This window comes from Zootoca vivipara, chromosome 15 (assembly GCF_965207765.1).
Source record: "Zootoca vivipara chromosome 15, rZooViv2.hap1.1, whole genome shotgun sequence".
Lineage (NCBI taxonomy): Eukaryota > Metazoa > Chordata > Lepidosauria > Squamata > Lacertidae > Zootoca > Zootoca vivipara.
In genome coordinates, this window is record NC_142598.1 from 15430815 (window position 1) to 15454448 (window position 23634).

General features: G+C 45.2%; 1 protein-coding gene across 1 annotated transcript in view; it reads right to left on the reverse strand.

The window, feature by feature from the left end:
* The window catches only part of TBX15 (T-box transcription factor 15), a 110231-nt gene extending 88945 nt beyond the window's left edge, over positions 1-21286 (reverse strand). Inside the window, exon 1 of the mRNA XM_035141024.3 lies at positions 20460-21286. Coding sequence (XP_034996915.3) covers positions 20460-20664 — 205 coding nt within the window. The 5' untranslated portion in view covers positions 20665-21286. The remainder of the gene's footprint in view (positions 1-20459) is intronic.
* Between the last annotated feature and the right edge of the window lie 2348 nt (positions 21287-23634).

Here is a 23634-nt window from a genome sequence, read left to right on the forward strand (position 1 = left end):
TAGAGATACGGTAAGTCATGTGCCACAACAACAACAACAACAACAACAACAGCCTTTGCTGGCTATTGACAACAGGCATTGCAGACATTCTTAGAACATTCACTGACTGCTTCTTTGTTTATCTGTATTGTGTTTTGTAAATGCAATTGTCTTTTGTATCGTATTTTAATGACATTAGTGTATGCCACCTTGAGATACCTGCAGGCAGTATATAATTATTTTAATTTATAAACAAATAAAGGGGTAGTTTTCTATGTGCAGGGAACATTTTGGTGTTTTTTGGGGGGGGTTATTAAATTCTTTATTATTTTAATATTTTAAAATACAAAAACAAGATAAAGAAAAAGGAAGTTACACACGGAAAATACACAGAATGTAAAAATTCACACAAAAATTACAAAAAAAAATGCAAACAAAAAACGAATAACCATAAAAAACAACTCTTCCAATTATTCTCTCTGTAATTTATGTTTTTCTTATTTTATCGCACATTTATGAATCTCTGCTTGTCGTTTCATTTCTTACTGTTTATACCAGGTTCAGCCTAGGTATGCTATTAGGGTTTCAGATATCCCATTGTTCAATAAATATTCTTTGAACATCCTCCATTCCTTCTGTATTTTTTGTCTCGTTTGTCCTCTTATCCTTCCTGTTGCAATCCAGACAAGAGAGAAATGCATTTAAACCAATTGTCCACTACAGGGGTCGGCAACCTAAGCCCATGAGCCACAAGCGGCCCATTGGGGTCGTTTAACAGGCCCACAAGCCGCCCCCGAACTGAGCCGCCCGCTCTGAGAGTCCCTGGGCGCTGCACTAAACCAGCGCAATGCAGCACGGGAACTCGCTTCCACAGCATTGAAAATCACGTCCACGCATACACAGACACTCGAAATCGTGTCTGCGCAGAGGCCAGAAATCGAGGGCATGCACACTCACACACACACACGATCCTGCCCAAAGAGGGATCTCCGCTGGAGTGAACTGGAACAGGCGAGGTAAACCTTGCCGACCCCTGGTCTACTAGATAACCCTGCTAATAATTAAATAAAGAGAAGGCTTAGGAGCTGAAGGAGCAGAGCAATGCAGAAATTGGGAGGGAATTAAGAATCTATGTCCCCCATTTTTTCTTCATGAGGCAAGCACCCAGTTGGTTTACAAGTTGTGGTAGCTGGAAAAAAATGTCTCCGTAATAAAGGTGAACATTTGCTTATAAATAAGAAGAGCTCACATTGGTCCACTCCTGGTTTTATATAGAAATCTAATCTAGAAATATTTTTATCGTTATAATAGGCAGGATGTTGAGGGAGGGCAGAAACTCTACACACAAACACACTTTGGATGTCAGGGATGTTGGCTAGGTTTTGTCATTCTACCCCGCAATGCAATCTTCCCCTCCACACAAACACACACCACATAGTAATGAAAGGTAGGCAAGCAGTTGTCGCAATTTAGAAGAAAGGGGCACTTATTTTGAAAGGATAAAAGTTCCTTGAAAGAGCTTTGTTAGAAATGCAAACAAAAAATTTAAAAATTGCATTTTGGTTGGCTGAAGAAGGGCACTGATGCATGCTCACTGAGTCCAGCAGAGTTTATGCCAGCTAAGTATGCTTACATGCCCAGAATCTGGATTCATTATAAGTTCTGATTTAAAAGAAATAAACCCAAATGTAGCTTTTCCAGACTCCATGGGCAGAGAGTTTCAGTGATCAAGCCTGGAAAAACTGCATCTGTGGGCTGCACCCAGGCTTCCTATGAGTGAAGTTCCAGTAAGAGGATACTGGAGGAAGGGAGAGATTATTGTTGCAGAATCCGTCTTCCCTCTGCAAAAGCAACTTCAGAGTGTTATGGGGAGCTTCTGGAACATCCTGGGGGTGGGATAGCACTGGAGGCTGCAGGAGAGGGAAAGGAAAACTGCAAAAATGATGGGGGGGGCTCCAGCAGGAGGCAGTGGTGTAGTAAGGGGGCAATGGGGGCAGGTCGCCCCAGGTGCCACCCTGGAGGGGGGTGACACTCGGCACCTCCCCCACTGGGGAACTTTCTTTTTAATTTTCTGTTGCATGAGATTTTTCAACTTTTCTTGTATGTTCTTTCAATGCTGATTTCATATCTGAAGTCGGTTTTGTTCTGTAAGCTCTAGTTTTTTTTTGCAATTCATGTTTTTCACTTTTCGCCAGAGCCAGAGCCGCAGGGGGGAGAAAAAAAATTCCGCACCGGGTACCACCTCGGCTTGCTACGCCTCTGGCAGGAGGAGCCTATGATGAATCAGAGAATCTTCCTGAGACCCCTGAAAATGTATGCCATAAAACACTGTACTGTCGGGCTGCTTGAAAAACAAATCATTATTCCAGAAAAAGATTAATTGGGTAGGAAACCCAATCAAATAGGCATTTTATTGGCCAGAATCCACATGTTGGGTTTCATTCCCAGAAAATAATATAAATGTTGCTTAATTGTTATTATCTTAGGAAGGCAATGTGTAGTTCCATGGGGTTTACATACGAGGTGATGCGTTTTCTCTTGATTGGGTTTCCCAACACCCTCACGCTTAGTGAATTATCTTCTAATTATTATTCTAATGTCCTTTGGGTTGTCTATTATTTTCCATTATTATCTTAAGGCAATATAAAGCATAGCATTGTTGCTTCTAATCGCGAACTCAGGCGGTGAATGCTGACAGGGTGGAAGCCAAAATAGGCACAATGATGCTTGACACAATTTGTGGACCACTGACTGAAAGGTATTTATTATCTTGCAGGATTTGTAAGTTGCAAGCTGACTGTGAGATCCCTTTCTTACAACTGAAGAGTGATCAATCCACCAAGAAGTTATCCTTATGTCTATACTTAAGTTATGCTATCTGCCCAAACCCTTGGAAAGGAGCATGCTACAAATTTAAACAACTGAAAGAAAGGATGATGTGAGACAGGCAACCTGCGAAGTGAGCTGGGGCTAATTCACACAACCCAGTAATGGTTTATGAGAACACAGTTGCATGCAATAGGGGTATCTGATTGCCCCACAGAGACATTCTTAGTAAGTGCATGCGATGGTGGGTCCTATATTTTTTTTCTACTCACCTCACACACATCTAGAAACTGTTTGCTCCATCTTGTGGCCAGATTAATTTCCATGCAATTGCACAAATTCATAAAATCCTGACTCCCATCATATGCTAAACATTGATTTGGTTGTGAGATGGAGACATTTATATTATTATTAGGCAATTAAAAAACAACAACAACAACCCACCTTTCGTCAAGTAGCTATTAGGATGATGCACAAAATAAAACAAAATGTCTGGATACTTTACTGCATGGCCAGAATTTGAATTTCACTGTGTGCTTAGGGTTGGCTCTACCCGAGCCCTACTTGGAGCAGAGAACCACTGAAATCAAGACACTTAAGTAAGTTGTTAATTGATTTCAGTTGGGTCTGTACTGAATATGATGGGCACAATCTGCACTATACATTTAACGCTGTATTATACCAGTTTAAATAGTCATGGCTTCCCCTGAAGAATCCTGGGAAATGTAGTTTGTTAAGGGCACTGAGTTGTTAGGAGACCCTTCTTCCAAGAACTACCGTCAATCCTTGTTCCCAGGTAAATCTGGGATCTGTAGTTCTGTGAGGGAAATAGGGGTCTCCAAACAGCTCTCAGTGTCCTTGACAAACTACAATTCCCAGGAATCTTTGTAGAAAGTCATGATAATTTGTTTAAATGTAAAGTGTGGATGGAGCCTAAGCTGGAAACAACCCTTGGAACTGATTTTTTTTAATCATGTGAATTGACTTAACATAAATACATGTACTTTAATTGCTAGGTCCCAAGGAATATAGATACAACATAATTTACATATTTAATGTGCCAGTTTGTTGAGACTACCATAGGTTTTATTATTCTGTAAAAGCGTGTATTGTTTGATTATGGATAGCAGTCCAAAAGCCATATTCTCTCTGCAGCCATTTGAGTGGGGTCAAGAAACGACAAGAATTCATGATCCAATTCAAATCACAAATTCAAGTTGACAAGCGGTGTACTTATCTGACTTACATTAAAAAAATAAACTCCAGAATGCAACCTGCACTAAAAACAAAACACTTGTAAATACAACATGTCTGCATTACAGATGTGTCATTAGTATTAGTATTATTATTTTTAATCCATTTTGGATACTAATGGAACCTGTCCATTCCTTTGCACCATGGCAACTTCCAAAATATTTGCTAGCATTAGAAAAACTTCATTGGTATAGTTTGATATATTCCAGCACAAGAGCACCTATACACAGACAAAATGGGGGGGGGGGATTGACTTAAATTCATCTTAATCTGTATCTTTTACAGTTTATTAGAGAACCTAGCACAAATGCTACAGTAACCTATGGAAGCAGGTCTATACTGGAAAACTTGCAACTGAAAACAAGTACAGTGGTACCTCTACTTATGAATTTAATGCGTTTCAAACACACATTTGTAAGTCGAAAAAATTTGTAAGTCGAATCCCATAGGAATGCATTGGGAGAAAAAAATTGTAAGTCAAAGCAACCCCATCTAAAAATTTGTAAGTAGAAAAAATCCTATCTAAACCGCATCCAAGATGGCAGACGGAGCTCCATTTGTAAGTAGAAAAATTTGTAAGTAGAGTTATTTGTAAGTAGAGGTACCACTGTAGTGGTAATGGTTTTACAGTGAAGCTGCTTCAAACCCCTAGAAATATAAATACAATCAAGCAGCGTAAACTTTCTAATGCAGAACAGAAACCAGTAAACATAAGATGGGGACAGAGAAATGTTACTATCCTAAAGACTAAAATATAAATCCTAAAGAGCCAAACTCTTCAAACTCCTAATGCAATAAATCCTTACTCACTCAAACCAGTGCTTTAGGGGGCTGCAGGAACAGGCTGCAAAGTAATAAAGCATTTTCTGGCGTTTTTTGAGGCTGTCCCCTCCTTTTCTCCCTCCCAGCTTTTCCATCTGAAAAAAACATCAGTTTCGCCCAAAGACAGATATGAATAGGGCCGGGTGCCGCTTCTCGAAGAGGCCAAGTTGTGTTGATATTTGATATAATAACTCAGGCCCAAGTGGGGAAAGGGAGCTGTGATAGATGATTTGTAAGTCAATCTTTGACTTTTGCTTGTAATCAAACCTCTTTGGATTTGCTTAGAAATCCCAGTCCAGACCGGAATGTCTTCTGAATCCCACTTCTTCCTGCTCCTACAGATGTAATAAAATAATATTGTGCGGAAACCGGGGGGGGGGGTGTATTTAAAATGCATGTAATCTTTCTAAATGAAGACATCAGTTGACACCTCTTGCAGCCTTGAGTGCATTTGTAGAATTCTTCCACCAAAAAAACACTTATTACTTGCATCCTTATGGCAATCCAAAAATCTACAACAGAATGAGGTAACAGAAGAATGGACTGCAGGTGGAAAGGGATGGATCACAATTTTTAATGCTTCACTACGTTAAAAAAATAAAAACCTCGCTGCAAATAGAAACCTGGTATTTAGCAGGCAAAATCCTGGGCTACGCCAGTGTATTATCACTATAGTTTTGTTTAGTTTTTTTGTGGGACACGGGTAGCACTACCACAGAGCTTAGGGCTTGCCGATCAGAAGGTTGGCGGTTCAAATCCCTGCGATGGAGGTGAGCCTCCATTGTTCGGTCCCTGCTCTTGCTAACCTAGCTGTTCGAAAGCACGTCAAAGTGCAAGTAGATAAATAGGAAGGTAAACGGCATTTCCATGTGCTGCTCTGGTTCGCCAGAAGCGGCTTACTCATGCTGGCCACATGACCCGGAAGCTGTACGTCGGTTCCCTCGGCCAATAAAGCGAGATGAGCGCCGCAAACCCCAGAGTCGTCTAGACTGGATCTAATGTTCAGGGGTCCCTTTACCATTACCTATAGTTTTTTTAAGCAGGGAAAGTGGCGCCCCTCTGAGTGGTGTTGCTAGAAGCATTTTACAACCACGTTCTCACCTGCTTCACACCTCATTCTGCTACATGTGCAGACTCTGCCTAGGTCTCCTACAGTATAAAAGGAATTTCAGAGGCCTAGAAGTGAGGATTCTCCAGTACGATGAAATGCAGATCTCTTCTGGAGACACACAACAAAAACCCACCCCCCTCCCCACGCTTCCTCCATTCTCAAGACTCAGAGGTCAAAGTTGAATGAACCTGACAAAATCTGGGGCGCATGCCTAGGCTGCTATACTGATTCACATCTGGGCAGCTCCAGATGTGTTTATCTGCCATGTAATTTTGTAACAGCTACAGTCTCTGCCTGATCTACCTCTGTGGGTTGCTGTGAAAATCAAGCAGGAAGAAAAAGCTATCTGTGTCGCCCTCAGTTCCTTAGAAGAAGGACAGGGCACACAAGCCATAAACAAATTAATACTTAGGGGATAATTTGGCCAAAATCAAATACTTTTCATTTCCAGTTATTTCAATGGGACAGAAAATGATTTGCTTGTGTCCTTAGTTAGTTAACATTTAGGGAAATACTTTCTGTAGTTGGTGTTGACAGTCCTTTCAATAACCATGGGATGTCAGCTGGTATTATTTGCTGCAGAAAATGTTTGCTTCCATATATACAATGTAGTCTCCGAGAGCTGAGGTTTCATTTTAATTTCCAACGGGCAGACTTTTCCCTATTTGATAGTCTAACCAGGTTCAAATGCATTTTCAGGGGTGCCCAAACTTTTTTCAAAGAGGGCCAGATTTGATGAAGTGAACATGTGTGAGGGCAATTACAATTTTAGCCCAAAGCTGTTGGGGTTTTATTACAATTTTACCCCAAAGTTGTTGAGCTTTTTTTGGATTGAAGTTGCTGGGCTTTTTTTAGGATTTCCCCCCAGCACATATAATGCCACGGGGGCCGGATTAAATCAACCGCCAGGCCGGATTAGGCCCCCAAAACGGACTTTGGACATGCCTGTGTTGGGTTAATGAACAAGAATAGATCAGCACAAATATATTTTAGAAGTCTGGAAGGGCCTGGCTGATTTTAAAAGAAAATACATTGACTAATGTTACTGAATAAATGAACTTTGAAAATATCAGTAGCAAATAGGAAATGGAACTATTACAGGAAGCTGAAGTTGCAAAAGGCACACTCTCCTGGCATTTTCTCCTAAGCATCTCACATTAAAATGAGCAGAGCTTACACTAAGAACATCACTGTTCTTTTCCACAACCTTTATTAATTTCAGTGGGACTTGTGCATGAGAACTCAGCTGGGGATCATGCCCAGAGCATTGGTGTTAATGTGTTCAGATCCTTTAAATGACACTTGGTTGCTTCTTGGGCAGTTTTGCATGAGAAATAAGCATATGAAACATACTGTTGATTGTTGGGCTTCGTAATCACATAGTTGATCACATATTAATTAGAGGTGTGCTTGCACTTAGGACAAACCCCAAACCAAAGTGTGCCACAACGAAAAGATACAGGATTCGTGCAATCTGATATTAATGTTTTTCAAAGGATTCCAGGGCTAATTGGGCTGTTCCTGGAACTTTGGGACAGATTTAGAGGGACTCTGAAACACAGACAGTGAGTGCAGTTTTGTGGCTAAGAGCTTGAGTTTTCAAGCAGAGAATAATTTTATCAGGACTCCACTTTCTGCTTCTAATCATTCTGCTTTGGGGAGGGATGCAGAAGGAACATCAGTTTGTGGAGGGCCGGTTCACCCATGAGGCAAGGTGAGGCAATTGCCTCGGGCAGCAGGATCCACAAGGGCTGCTGCCTCCTTGGCAATCGCCCGTCCTTGCTGCCTCTACAGTGGCCTCTCGGCAAATATGAGGCATTGCTGGTCTCTTCCACCTTAGGGAGGGAATGGCAGGGGTTGCCCTCTGGGGTCTCCTGGGGTCTGTCCCCACCCGGCATTATTCAAAGCCAGGCCCCTATCTCCCCTGAGATGGCCTTTGATTCCCTCTTCAACTATGGGGTAAGATTGATTTTATTTCCTCCTCCTTGTTCCCAGTGTAGCTATTTATTTCTCCTGCCCCCCCCCCACCATTCCTGATGTAGATCTTTAAATACAAATTCCTCCTCCCAAAGTGGGAGGAACAAATTCTTTTTCCCCAAAACGAACTTTAAGGACTCCCCCTTGCACATAACCCTCTGTAGCTATCGGTCCGAAACTTGGCAGTCTTCACTCCCTCAGGAAGAGAAACTGTGCCTGAATTCTGCTAAGGAATTTAAAAGTTATATCTATATTACTGTAATGGTAAAGGTAAAGGTAAAGGGACCCCTGACCCCTGAAAGCAATAGTTTCAGCACGTGTAGCTTGGATTGGGCATTACATTTACAGTATTCGTGTAACAATATTATTCTGATCATGAAATTACAGGGAAATAACATTCTTAAAAGTATCTGAAAAATAAGAGTATTTTGATGTATGATTACACTGAACAGGGGCTCTCCCCGTTTACAGAACTGGGGAAAGCAAGGGCATTGGCCTATTTCTCAGGATATGAAGGTTTACCAAAGACTCTAAGAGCATCAACAGGCACTATTATTGCATCATTATATTTGTTATTTCAGGCACATCTGTCGGTATGAAAAGCCGGAGTTATGAGTAAAATGAACTGTGGGGTGTAATCCACTAGGAGCAGTCAAGTACAACATTCCTTGTTTTGCTAGAGCGGCCATGCAGGGGATGTTGGTCCAGCCAGTCGAAACTTCCTGTTCCTCCTGGCCTAGAGCAACCTTCCTTGCGTGTGACTAGTGGGTGGGCGTGACCTTTCTAGACCTGGTAAAAGGCCAAGTCATGCTGCCACCTTCCTCTCTTTGATCTTCTTTATCATCCTGCAAACATCCTGATTCACCTGCCAGCCAGCAGTCCCCCAGCTTATCTCCCATATGGGGTAAACCTGTTTGTACCTGTTTGTAACTTTAAGCCTAAAGCCTGCCTTCAGGGATCACACTGTGCTCTGCCTGATCATGAGTAAAACTACTTTTTGTTACATATGAATAATACTGGTGTCTTTATTCTTTTAGGAAGGATTCCAAGGGGTCTGACCAGGAATAATAGAACATATCTCAGTCTGGGCAAGCCAGATTGAATTGTTTATTGTCTTAAGCAGGCTTCCTCAAACTCAGCCCTCCAGATGTTTTGAGACTACAGTTCCCATCATCCCTGACCACTTGGTCCTTCTAGCTAGGGATCATGGGAGTTGTAGGCCAAAAACATCTGGAGGGCCAAGTTTGAAGAAGCCTGGTCTTAAGAAACTCACACGAATTTGCAACCAGTTTTTTGTTGCATAAAGGGGGTATGCATTCTGCTAAGTGAAGAAACTTGCTAGTGCAAGTTAGGAAGGTAGTAATAATCAATATATCCTCTCCTGCCACCCTCAACATGAACCACATAAGCCAGTGATGGCGAACCTATGACATGCGTGTCAGACGTGACACACAGAGCCCTCACTGCTGGCACGCACCCCATCAGCCCATTCACACTGTTGTTGTTGCCCCCCCATTTGTTCTCATGCTCCTCCTCACGCTACACCTTGTCCCCGCTGTTAAAACCCGGATCCTTCTTTGTTGTTGTTGTTGCTGCTGGTAGCCAGAGATTGGTTTTTTAACCTTTTCTGTGCTGTTTTGTTCTGGCGCTTTGGCAGACGATGATTGGGTGTAACAGCGTTCGTTTTTTTAACCCGTTCTGTGCTGGGGGTTTTTGGCGCTTCGGCAGACTATGTCGGTGCTGCATGTTAGTTCCAGCGAAGGTATTATTCTTCATTTATTTCTGTTCTCTTTCCCCCCAAAAAAGCGCAGCAGCTTTGGGGCACCCCCCCAAAAAAAGCAAAACAACTTTTGCACCCCCCAAAAAACCTCCAAAACTTTGGTCAGCAGCTCCCCCCAAAAAGCTCAACAACTCTGGGCACTTTGTGATAAATAAGGGGGTTTTGGTTTGGTTTGGTTTGGTTAAATAATTAGTTTTTGGTTTATTAAATACAGTTATATATTACAATTATACATTTTTGTTACCGTATTTAAACTATAAATATCGCGAAATTGTGGTTTTTTTCTCGAAGCGACACACCACCCGAGTTATGCTCGGTTTTTTGGCAAATTTTGACACACCAAGCTCAAAAGGTTGCCCATCACTGACATAAGCAAAAGGTCTGGCATATAAGTGAGGTGCAGGAGTTGCATTAGTTGTTCTCACTATCTCCTCCCCTCTTTTCACACAACCGTAACTCTGCCTTCAGGAAATTACCCGGGGCAAAGGATCTCCTTTCCCTGATTCTCTGTGCACAGAAAACTAAGTACATGTTTCTTTCTGTTTTCCATCTCCCTTTTATTTGCAAGTGAGTTACCTAAACATTCCAGTTACTCACACGTCCCTTAAAAACAACCACATTTTCCTAAAAATCATTTTAATTTTGGTAGTTGGATCATCAGTGCAATTTTATCAGCACATCTCACTTTCCAACCTAGACTTCTGCTTGTTTGGGCAGCCATTTGTACTGAGTTTCTATCATACTCATAGACTCACACACCTCTTCATACAAAGAGAGGTCTGACCGCAGCAATATTTCAAACTCCTATATGTCCTTATGGTCAGATTCTTATTTTCCAGATTCTTATTTTGATACTACACATACATGTTCAGCTGTGTGGCGGTTGTACAAACCCCGAACACAAAGCTCCTTATATCTCCCAGACTATTAAATGTTTCTTTAGAAAATAAAAAGCTAACTCACTCAGCCTTCCTTGGGTTTATTTCCAGAATGGGTCACCGAAAAAAATAATTAAAAAAGCAAACCTGTTCAAAATAAGCAGCCGCCAAAGTTATGTGAATCAGATCTACTTTGGGCAGATCATTTAACTAGATGTGCATCTCAATGCACATGAGGATATTAAATTCATATTAAGCGTCTAATACAACTTCAGCATTTAAAGCCTAATAAATGATCATTACAATCTCCCAATAAGTTTAATGTTTACCAAAAAAACACACCTTTGGGAAAAATCAGCCAAACGTACCGGTACTTGAGACCAAGAAAGTCAAATAGATTCTTTATAATGTCATCAGCGCTAACTAATAATCACGGGAGACAGTCCAGTTAAAACCTGTCGACCTTGATCTGCTGTTCATGAATTAATTGGCTAATCTGCTGAATGATTGAATTAGTGCTTTCAGCACCGATTCCTCTACAGCCTCCCAAAATGGGTATCGGTGTGCAATGGAGCGAGCGGGGAAGGGAAGGGGGGAGAACTGTGCTGAGGGCAACTTGACTTCCCAGATCGAATGTGCTCGAGATCCTTCCTTGTTTCCCTTTCCCATGGGAGCAATAAACAAACAGACAAATAGGCTCTGAGCACTGTTAGGCAGCCACCCTAGTAAGCACCTGCTATGCCTCAAACAGCCTCCGGCTTCGGATCAGGGGGGAAGAGTCAGAGGCCAAGCAGAATGGCACTCAACTTTATAAATATCCCTCCCACAGCTGCTGAAGCTGAGGTGTCAGGCTGAAGAGCAAGAGAGATTAATTTGGGCACATCTTGTAGTATTATGAGGATTGCTTAGACAGTCGTCTAGGGTTACACACAAGCACACACACACACACACACTTTTATATTACAACTCCCACACAGGGCCGAGAAGGCTTTTGAAAAGGTCGAGGGGGGGGCAATCTAACAGAGAGAGCAGTTATATATTCATTAAATATATATTTGACGAATATATTTGTAGCAGCGGGTGCTACACTAGCAATAACAACGCAACCACGGTGACAAGATGAAATTGCGGAAGGCGGCCCCCAAAATGAGGCGGGAGCTCCCTTTTATTAAGAATTTGTCACAAAGTTAATGATTAACAGGCAGCACAACTTTCATCCAATGACAGCTGGACAACTCCGAGAGGGGTGGTGTTCCTGGGTATGTCACATCCTGCCAACACCCTAAACCTCCGCCATAGAGGAAGTGCCTGGTCCTCGCATACTCCTCAGACCTCTCCCTGTCACATGCCTACTCCTTAAACACCCCCCTCCTCTCCATCTTGTGACTCTTCGTGTTTTTCCAGAACCTTACCACCTTTCCATTGTTCTCCCTCTGACTTGGGCATAACCACTCTGGTTCTGTCCTGCTTCTCTTGCTCAAACCCGTTTCTTCCAGATCTGACAGGTCCCACTCAGCTCTCCCTGGATCTGTCATGACCTCCTGCCCTGCTATGTCCCTTCAACCTCTTTCCAGAAACCTGTACTTTTATATTAATGCATTGCATGGCCTGGCAGTGCAATACTATTAATTGTGCTTTTGTGTGGTTTGCCAACACGATCCTAAAATCGTTCCTACATATATTAATGAAATAAAACTGGCTGGTTTTCAGGATTGGACTGCATGTCACACACGGGCGCTAGATGATCAAATCGTTGGGCAAGTTTGTCGCTTCGGCGATTCGAGGGTGACATCTGCAGAAACAGGAGCACTGATGTGAGCTAAGCTAAAAGCTACTCAGTCTTCACAAGCTATTCTGGGGTTTGGCACAGGAAAGGGAGTGGTCTCATTCTCCCATCCCCGAGAGTGCTCAAACCAGAGGTTTCTTCCCCCCAATTACGATGCTGTGGCTTGGGGTTTGATTGAGACCAAACGGCTGGAAATCTCACTAAATAAATTCCTAACAACTTTGCCTGGAACACCCACAGCATGTATTGGAGCAGAAGTGAAAGTTATGCCGATAAAATGCTGCGCTTTTAGGTCCTTCTGTAGGCCTATATGTTATTTTAAACTTTTCTGGAACGAGGCAGTGATATTAGCAGCAGTTACTGGAAAGTCAAACAGGGAAAGGGGGCATTAAAATTAGGGACACTGGGCATTAATCCCCAGAATTTAAGATACTGAAGCCTAGATCAATCAAAACATTGGTTACATAAGAGATTAAAGCCTTTTCTCCCTAGTTTAGATATGGAGTCAAGTCAAACCACAGCACTTTCACTATACCCTCAACCTACATAACCTAGTCATGCTTTAGAAAGTTATTTTCATAAAATCATAGAATTGCAGGGTTGGAAGGGACTACGAGGGTCATTTAGTCAAACCCTCTGCAATGCAGGAATCTTTTGCTCAGCGTACAATCAGGTCAGTGACTGAAATAAACCAATTCATTCATTCATTTGTCCAGCATAGGGCTCAAATATAAGAGTCTCATTCTTTACCTACTGAGTCCCTTAATTAATTTGCTATCTTAGATTGACCCTACCACTAGAAAGCCTCAGACACAGCTGATGACCATGGGGGTGGAGACGTTGTTGTTGTTGTTGTTGTTGTTGTTGTTGTTGTTTCGCTTTTCCCAAGAAATTCAAAGCACAACAGCAGCAAGTTGTTCAATACTTATTTTTATTATTATTGTATTTTTACTGCTAGAATGGCAGAGAGGTATTTGTGGAACTTTCTTGACTCAGGTCCAGAATACCTTGGTTAGCCTTGGGTATATTGCACCTCGCCTTGAGGAGAGGGGTGCTATTGTTGCTTTGCTTCCAGCTGTGGTGGGCTGGTGTCCATTGGGACTGATAGGGCAGAAGACAGGGGTGTCAGCAGTAGATGGCGCAAGAGCCAAAGGCAAGAGCCAGCTCCGCCAATGAGAGGCAGAGCCACCTAGTTCTAGCTTTGACTCCTGTCTCTTTCCTGCTGAGGGCAACACTGAGACTAAGCAGGAGGAGGCTGGTGAGAAGGCCATGCTCTCTAGGCCAGTTAGGTGAGGGCTGGCTGAAGATTGGCTGCACAGTGCCCCATTCACCATAGTGGACCAACCTCCACTGGCTTCAGGGACCAATTCAGGCACCATTCAGGCCCCAAGTAATGTCTTCACAATATCCTGATCGCTGTTCTTTGAAAATTCCAGTTGAACAACATATACCTAAAGGAGCATCTCCACCCCCCATCATTCACTGAGGTCCAGCTCCGAGGACCTTCTGGCAATTCCCTCACTGTGAGAAGTGAGGTTACAGGGAAGCAGGCAGAAGGCCTTCTCAGTAGTGGCACCCGCCCTGCGGAACACCTTCCCATCAGATGTTAAGTAAATAAACATCTATGACTTTTAGAAGACATCTGAAGGCAGCCCTGTTTAGGGAAGTTTTTAATATTTTATGTTTTATTATGTTTTTAATATTCTGTTGGGAGCTGCCCAGAGTGGCTGGGGAAACCCAGCCAGATGGGCGGGGTATAATTATTATTATTATTATTATTATTATTATTATTATTATTATTATTATGCTGCATCTGTGGGGCCAATGAAATTTAAACAGTGTTTCATTATGTATTCCATTGCACCATCTGTATTGAACCTGAAGACCTTAGCTAAAAAATTTTTTACAAAGATTGCTTGTTTTTCTTAAATAAAAAATAAAATAAAATCAGGAGAAATGTGCCACAAAGCGAATCTCAAAATTTGTGATGGCTGCTCAGAAACTGAGGCCAAAAAAGCCTCCATATTCTTGCTAGACTGCAGACACATTCATTTGAACCATACCTCCTTTGTTTGACATTTTATCATTATGACCTTTCGGTTAAACTATAAAATTAAACTTGACCTACAGCTCTCTGAGGAGAACCATTATGCCACAGAGAGATGCTGCCCAGCAATAAGACAGACAGCAAAGCCCTCTTCACCAAACAAGTTCACAATGAAGTTGAGAAATGCAGGTAGAACATTAAAGAAACCAAAAAATAAGGTGAACTCACAATGAATAAATAAGTAAAACCTTTGTTGGGCAAAAAAGAAGAAGAGGAAGTTTAATTTTCTTCTCTTCTTTCTGATTATTGGACCTAAAAGTACAACCACTAAAACTATATTAACAAAAACAGATGGACTAGTTGGTAGTTCTCTGGTTTATGTAATCCCCCTTTCTGAGTTATCATCAACATAAAACAGATAAAAGGGAACCACATTGGGAGAAAATATTCCCGTTTGCCTTGCCCTGACCTCTAGGGGGGGTTGTTTTAATGCACACTGGGACGACCAGCACCATTTACACAGTCCACATTTTATGATGGACAGCTGTGCATATAACAAACTCACAGCCTGCTCTGCAACCCAGATAAATTGACGCTTCTTGGACTGCGGCTGATTAAGACGTGATCCTAGGAAAAAGGCACTAGGAAGCAAGACCCACTAAAAACAAGGGGACCCGATACATAACCATAAATATGAATAGGATCAACTATACGTCCTAGCTGGCAACTTTGACCCCCAACATATAACTGGTGAGCACAGCCAGCTAACTCCAACTGAATTTAGTCCAAAACAGCGTGGTGAAGATTGTGGGAGTACAATTCTGCTCATATTTTGGCACTTTTGCTGGGCTCTGAAACAGGTTAGCAAACAGTTACTTGGCACAGGAAGTGGTAACTATCCACCCAGTTAAGGAAACATGCTTAGATTTAAGCTTTGTGCCTCTGACCTAAATGTGTTTAGGGGCACATAATCCAGAGATGGATACTTCCAAGACAGCGGGCCAAGCACAAAGCCAGACTTTCATTGAGCTTAATGAAAATAAACACAGCATTTGGGGATTCGTTTGAAATCCCACCAATTTCCATTCCAGAAGCCTGATAATTTGCATGCGTCTGGAATAAAATCTCATTGATTTCAATGAAACTTTCGTAATAATTATGATTAGCACTGCACAACTAAAAAGCATCTAAATTGAAACAAAATAAAAAATTCCTTCCGGTAGCACCTTAGAGACAAACTAAGTTTGTTATTGGCATGAGCTTAAGTATCTGAAGAAGTGTGCATGCACACGAAAGCTCATACCAATGACAAACTTAGGTGCTACTGGAAGGTGCTACTGGAAGGAATTTTTTATTTTATTTCGACTACGGCAGACCAACACGGCTACCTACCTGTAACTGCATCTAAATTGCTCACCTTAAGTGGGTAGTAGTTTGGGCTGTGTTGCCACAGATTCATCGGAGCCGATCCCAAACTAAGGGGCAGGTTCCTCCGGGAGGAAGAAAATCTGGGAACGGGGTAGGATCCCGAGGTGTGTATGGAGTCGCCTCCTGCTGTCACAATTCAAACGGGCTAGATCCTCTCTCACTGGCTGACCCTGGAGGGGGACTGTTCCTCCACTTGCCCCACCATCCCAGTCTGACTTGGGAAGAACGTCTCCTTCCTTTTCACAAGTTTTCCCCCTGCGCGACAACTTTTAGAAGGGGTCGACGACGCCCTGTTCTACTCAATTTTCTACTGCCAGTGCCACATCGGTGTCCCCAAACCCACCCAGATAACGTTGCATACACCAGTCGAGGGCATAAACTATGTGTGAAAAATCTCTGCACCTAGGACACATGTGCGGCGCTGAGGGCAGGAGGAGGAGGAGGAGACGGTCGTAAGCACATTGGGGGGAAACACGCAATCACATAGGTGGCTGAGAGATTAATAGAAGGTGGAATCGCTGTGAAAAACGGTACCCATCCTCCCATCATCATTCCCCCGAAAAATGCTAGGAAGCACACGCAAGATCATATATAGTTTTGCTCCCAGGTTTGTTTGTTTTCTGAAGAAACTTCTGAATCCTTAGTTTCTGCTGGCATTTCTTGCAGGGTCGACTGTGTACAAAACGACTGGGGAGATGCTTGGCGCATCAGAAAGAAATCTTTTTAAATGTCTCGATTTTTTTTAAAAAAAAATCCCTCCAGACTCTCCAGTGTTTGTTTGTTTGTTTGTTTGTTTGTTTGTTTGTTTGTTTGTTTGTTTTAAGGAAAAAGACCCCGAGAAGCAAGAACAAATTTCTCTTTTTTCATGGCTGTGCCTCGGACTAACCGAGCCCTCCGGATTGATGGCGCATCCTACCCGAAAGGGTTTTTGCTTCAGCTAAACTAGTCGCTTTCACCCGGGCGAAATTGGCAGACTGGGTTAGGCAGAAACCCAGACAAACCGAGGAGCCAGCCAAACTTCTTTCAAACTGGACTCGCCCTTTTAGGTAAAGCGTTTTGCAGCGGCAAGAACCGGGAAATAGAGGACTTGCCAGGTTTACGGGTCGCGTGAAAAGCGCACGCGGGAGGAGCGGGAGAAAAGACTATGTGCGAAGTTAGAGCCGTGTTTTACATTTCTTCAAGGACGCATTTCGGTTGGGTAGCTCGGCAACAGCATTAAAGCTCTTTAAGAACTTTTAACTATGGTTGCCGGCTGCAAATATAATGAACCCTGAATTTGAGGCCTGGCGCAGAACGCAGATCGTGGCCGCCCGCTGCGTAGAGACAACAGGAAACCAGCCACGCTTCTTGTGTATAGGGCGGGTTTCGTTAAAAAGCAACAGCAAGGTCTCGCCTTGTGCTTTTTTTTATTGAAGCGAGCTCCCCACCCCCCATTACACCCCATTCTTGGTTTAAGTAAGCAAGTACTGCACTTCCCTCCCGCCGCCCACATTGTTGGCGTCAGAAAAAAAATGTCAATAATGATCGCGATAATCTCGGGATCTAGGCGGCTGTTGCAATGGGCTCTTTCCCCTAACGATTTGCCTTTTGGTTACAGGTAGGTAGCCGTGTTGGTCTGGGTCGAAGTAAAATAAAAAAATTCCTTCAGTAGCACCTTAAAGACCAACTAAGTTTTTATTTTGGTATGAGCTTTCGTGTGCATGCACACTTCTTCAGAAGGTCTGAAGAAGTGTGCATGCACACGAAAGCTCATACCAAAATAAAAACTTAGTTGGTCTTTAAGGTGCTACTGAAGGAATTTTTTTATTTGATTTGCCTTTTGTGATTTTTTTCTTTTTTGGTAACAATTATCTCCTTGCTGCAGGTAGTCCCTGTTTCTGTTCTGGTTTGTTGCTTTGCGCAAAAGCCCCTCGCCTCGACCTCGCGTTTCCCTTCGCAATTCTCCTTTTCCGACCCTCAGCCCGGGGGATTCCTTCGAAATGAATCCGCTGGGGTGGAGCAGGGATCTCCGTCGGTCCTGCTAAGTTGAAAAACATCACGGTTCTACGGGACTGCAAACAGTTGAACAAGAGGTGTGGAGGGAGTAAAGCGGTGGGGGTTGGGGCGGGGAAGGAATCCCCCAGATAGATCTCTGTATATTCTTTACTCTGTGGAAGAACTCTCGAAACCCAAGTCTGGATTCCCGGATTCGCGGCCCCTCCAGAAAATCAATTTTCACCTCCGGAATCCCTTTCTTCGCAAGGTCTCTTTCGGACGGTTCCTTCCAGGAGACTTGGAAGGCTATAACGAGGGGCAAGGAAGTTGCTGTCCCGCCCGCAGCCGTTAATTTCTATAATTATTTCCGAGGCAGAGCATAATTAAGACATTTGTAATTAAGACGAGCTCTCAAATTTATTTATTTTTAAAAATCACCCCACTTGAAGTAGAAGTAATAAGTAATAAGAAGTAATAAGTTCCATTCACAGCAGGGCTGAAACAGGGCTGGGAGACGGGCCTTGTCCTACTGAGTTAAAATAATTCACCGGTCAGGCAAAGTAGTAGAAAAGGCCCGCTGACTGCAAATCGAACTGAAAGCCATCATATTTCAGAGACTGATTCACCGGACAGTTCTCCTGCTCAAAGCTCTACTGACTGCTCGAAGAAGTGGCTGGAAAACGTCCCAGGAAATTGCGCTTTTCCGAGACTGGACGGCAAAATCCCAAAAATCATGCCGAATCCCAGCGAGTTGCGACTCGCCGTCCCGCGACGGGGCTTCGGCTACAGCGGACAGTTCAGAATAGGGATTTTGTTTTGTTTTTTAAATCATCATCGCATTGAGGGAAAGTGAAGCGGGAAAAGGACTTGCAAGAAACTTCGATCCTTGGCTACGTGGAAATCTAAGCCCCGCTGGAGGCTCGATGGCACTTTGAAGCGGGCGCTCGCCAGCAAGGGACTGATTTCGATCAGGCAGTTTCATTAAACAATCCACCGGTAATTATGTCCTATATTTATACTCCTAGGCAGACGAACTGACTTAAGGTTTTAACTCAAAGAAAAGGGATTTCGCTTTTACTGCAACAGGAAAAAATTACGTTTTGGAAAATTACAGATTTTCAACTCTTTCCTACTTTTGAAGTCCTCATTTTAAAAAATAATAATATTTACAGTAATTAAACAACCGTCGTTCGAATTATACCTGAAGTGATTTGACACATACAGCCAAACAGGGGGGGGGGGGACGTATTTCCATCAAATGGCGTTTTAAAACCCTTTCCCGCAATAGTGTCATTGGAAGAAACAATATAATTTACAGGAAGCATTGCTTAAAACGGGAAACGGTTAAAAAGCTGAAAATTCAAAACGATCACCAGGGATGTCATGTAAATCTTTGTGGAGGCTGCGATCCTACGCATACACGCAAGTCCCCATGAACTACATGGGACTTACTTCTGAGTAAGGCTGCTTAGGATCATATGTATACGGATCACAAATACAGCTATGGATACAGCTATAAATAAATATAGTAGATATATGGCATGCGTCCTGAAAAACCAGGATGAGGAAGAGGAACCGAAGTGAAGTGAAGTAGTAGATGAGTCTTTGCTAACACTACACCGAACCCGCTTTGGAGCTTTGTGGGGACCGTTGGACGGGCTCTGGCCCCGCAAGACCCCGGGTCCGTCCGTCCTCGCTGCCGGGCTCCGCGCTGGCTTCGCCTGCCAAGGACTCTGGAGAGGAGCCACTTGAACGAAAAAAAGTCTCCAAGCTGGGTTGCCAATCGCGGCGCCTCTTTCCCGCAAGACCCGCAGCCCAGCTCCCGCCCGTGGGCCCAAGGCCTGATCCTGTTGCTTCCCTGAGTGAACTTTCCCGGACTTCTCCGCGCTCGGCGAGTCTCCATCCCGGGATGTGTTCGCGGTAGGAGCGCGCATGGAGGCGCCCCTTTCCCAGATCTCTCCCAGGCCCGGCAGTGGCGAGCTGGCATGTAGCGTGCGTCGCCCACCCAGCGCCGCTTGGCCCTTCGGGGGGCGCTCTTTCGATGCCAGGCGAGACTTGCCTTGATGCCTTTGGCTATTAATAGCCATCAGCCGGTCTATTCCTGTCCCGGCGGGGCGAAGAGGCTGCCTGGCAGCAAGAGGAAGGCAAGGCAGGAGGTGGCGAGGCCGAGTCCCTGGGGACGCCCGGGCCAGGGTTCAAGAGATACAGTTTCCCCGACGGCTATTAAAAACCACAAGCAACATTGAGGCGATTCCTGCATTTCAGGGGGTCGGACGAGACGGCCCTGCGGGGGAGGCTGTGCTAAATTAACCTTTCCGAAAGATGTCTCCGCCGGCTGCAGCCTGAATGGTTTCCACCAGGGACCTCCAAAAATCCGGCCATTATTCCGGGCCCCCTCCAGCAACACCTGTCGGCGGAAGGTCAAACCTCCGCAGGCCACAATGAACGCTTGTCGTGTTGGACGGGCTCTGGCCTCGCATTTGGCCACGGCTGCCACGCGCCAAGAGGACTCTCCAGCCGCCCCAAGGCGCGTCCGCGAACCCTTTACTTCCTTCCTTCTCCCCCTCCCCAAATCCAACCCTGTCCAGGCCACTCACCGTTGGCGTTGAGGTCCAGGCACTGGGCGGGGTCGTCGGCATCCGGCAGCTGCCCGTCGGGGCTGAGGCTGTCCATGGACAAATCCAGGCCTTTGTCGTCCCAGTCACGGAGCTTCCTCTTCTTGTGCGAGCCGATGAGGGCCTCCACCGAGAAGGCGTGCGCTCGCGAGCTGAGGGCCACTGCCGAGCGTCTCCTCTCGCTCATTTTAGCCGCCCGACGGAGTGAGTGCGTGCCTGGCGAGTCCCGCGGCCCGAGGGGCAGGCACGCCGCCAGCTGCCCAAGCGCTGGCCGGAGGTAGGGCGACGCTGGCTAGCTGGCTGGTTCACGAGGCCGGGCCCCAGCAAGAGGCAAGCGGAGCGGCCGCCCCGACGTGAGAGCGCCCAGCGGCCGCCTGGACGCTACATGGATCCGCAGAGCAGCGCAGACGACCCACCGACCGCCCGGATTGCCGGCGCCGCTCAGAGTCGCGGCGCTTGCAGGCTGCGCTTCATTCTTTCCTTTCTCTCCCCCCCCCTTTCTCTCGCTCTGATTGATCCAAACTTCTGGGGAACTTTCTTCTCCCCCCCGCCAACACCCCCGACGACACTGCCAGGCTGTGCGCGCCTGTCAGGAGAGAGCCGCAAAGCCCCTGCCCAATGGGAAGGCGCGCAGGCCGGGGACCTCGGCGCCCGGGAGCCAATGAGGAAGGGGCGGGCCAAGCGCCCGGGCTGCTTCTCCCAGCTTGGCTCCTCCTGGGCAGCTGCGCGCGGAATTAACCCTTTTCTGGACGGGAGCCGAGCAGCACTGTCCTCCGCTAACACACAGCCACTCTCCCTTCTCTCCCTCCAAAAACAAGCCGAGAGGGCGCCCAGACCCCCCCCCTGCCCCAGATGCTAGCCCCCACCTACCCACCCTCATCCCTGGCAGCTTGCATAAGATTCTCCCCCCCCCCCACACTCGCTCCCCCCAAATATGCGAAGCTGCTCGGAGAAAAATCGACAACGCCGACGACCGCATGCAGGAGGGATCGTTTTCCACTTCTGCAAATGCTACCTTTTCCTTCAAGCGAATTAAGGGGAGCAGCAGCGAGGTTTCTAAAATGTACTAACCAATATATATATTTCTATATCACGGTATGACGTGATATAGAGTTGGCAGTTCCATGCGAAGTGCTGTTTAAGCAGCCTGATCCGGAATTCCGCCCGAGTGCAAAGTTTTTTGTGAGCGCGAATAGCTTCTTTTGGCGTTATTGGATGAGATCTAATCTGGTTTCAATCCAGGCAAACTTCAATGTTGGTAGGTTGATGGGTGGACGGGAGGAGGGACTGTCCGTAAAAATCTTCGGCCTTAGAAAACTCTTTCAGGTGTGCGTCCAAAATGCATAATCACAACGACCGAATCAAAAATCAACAGAGGCGCAGTATTGTTTCTATATCACGGTATGACGGCTACGACTATTCGATGTTTCCTATTCCATATCCTATGCTAAACATATTTTCTACGCCTCTTTACATCTAATAATGTATGGCATGTATTGACCATACTAATAACCCATCCGCATAATTCTGATTATCGCTCTGCAAGACTTACAGGCCACATTCCCACGGACTCAAATAGGTTTACTGGGGATGGGGGAGAAAGAGCATTGGAAACAGCAACAAAAAGGTGGATGCGATAAAAGACGTGGGCAGGATCTAGCCCAAGGTAGCAGCCACTTTTAAGTTGATCTCAGAGTGAAGGCCGTCGTGAAGGCTGCGATTCTAAACTCTCTAGCTTGGGAATGCCTCCCGACGAAATCAGCGCACAGGAGCCGGCAGTAAAAATATGTCCCAGTGAAATCAAGGCAGGCTGCGATCCTGTGCATTTCCCCTCGAATTAAACCCTAATTATTCCCGCAGAATTTACTTGCCAGTAAAGCATTGTAGAGGCTTGAGCTGCCCGGTTTTTGGGTTAGGGCTGGAATCGGCCTCTCTATGGAGAAGATATTTTATTTTATTTTAACCACATACTGTATTCCAGTTCATAAATCTGGGCAAAAGCGAAGCGGAGACGTAAATTTAATATAAAATGTCCAACTCTGTTTTATTGCTACATTTCATTCCCCCTACACGCCCTTCTATGTTGAGACACAGAAACAGAGAAACAAACTGCCCAATAATCCCACAGCGTTGAGAGAAAGAGACGCAGGGAGCGCAGGCAGGCAGCCGCGCGCGCGAATCGTGCACCGAGCCTCTCCAGCATCCAGAGCAGACAAAGGCGAAGTTGTCATAGCCGACGCTCAGAGGCTGCTGCTCTGGACGGCAGAAAGGACGCGGTGCCATCCAGGCAGGCAGCTTCCTAGAAAGCCACGTCGGGGCTAGCTAGGCAGCGTCTCATTGCGGTCCTTCGGCACGGCTAAACCAGACTTTTGCTGGGGCCAAAGGCAGCCTAAGGCACAAACCCCCTTCTGATGGATTTCAGGTCCTCTGAGACCGAAGTACCGACGGGGAGGGGGCTGGGAAAGCTTGGCGAAGATCAGGTAAGGTATCCCGCGGGCGCGGTACTTCGCGGTGGCTTAGGCGGGCTGCTCCGCTCGAAGTTGACAGCGCCAAAAAACGCATGAGCGCGCCCCAAACTCTCCCTCTCGCCGTCTTTTTCTTTCGATTGGACTTTCCCCGACTATGGTGACCCACCATGCCAAGAAAGCGGGGCTTCTTCGTCAGCCTTTGCGCTCATATCCTCTCTTTCCCCAGCCTTAGAATCGCACGAAATTTGCAGGAGGCTAAATTCTGGCAAAGCAGCCGGAGGAGGGCGAAAGCTCGGGTCCTCCACGCAAAAGCAACCGTGGTGCGTCGGGAAAGGAATGGCGGGCGTCAGAGCGCGCGATTCTCTCAGTATTTGGGCGGACTCTGCAATTCAAAGGCTCTTTCGGAGAGGAATAGATGCTTGGGGAGGGCGGGTAGGCAGATAGGTGAGGGGCTCATTTTTGTTTTAAAACAAAAACGAAGGAAAATAGGAGCAACCGGGGAAAAGAGATGAAGAATTTTTAAACGCTTTGACTAGCTTTTTTTTAAAAGTCGCTCATTCGTATCCTAGGAGGCCCTTTCTTAAACCAAAATCCTGGCTTTAAAATAGACAGAATTATCTACTCACCTTTATCCTTGTAAAGCCGGCGGATTTTGATAGTGTTTATGTAACAGAAAGCTTTGTGAGGAA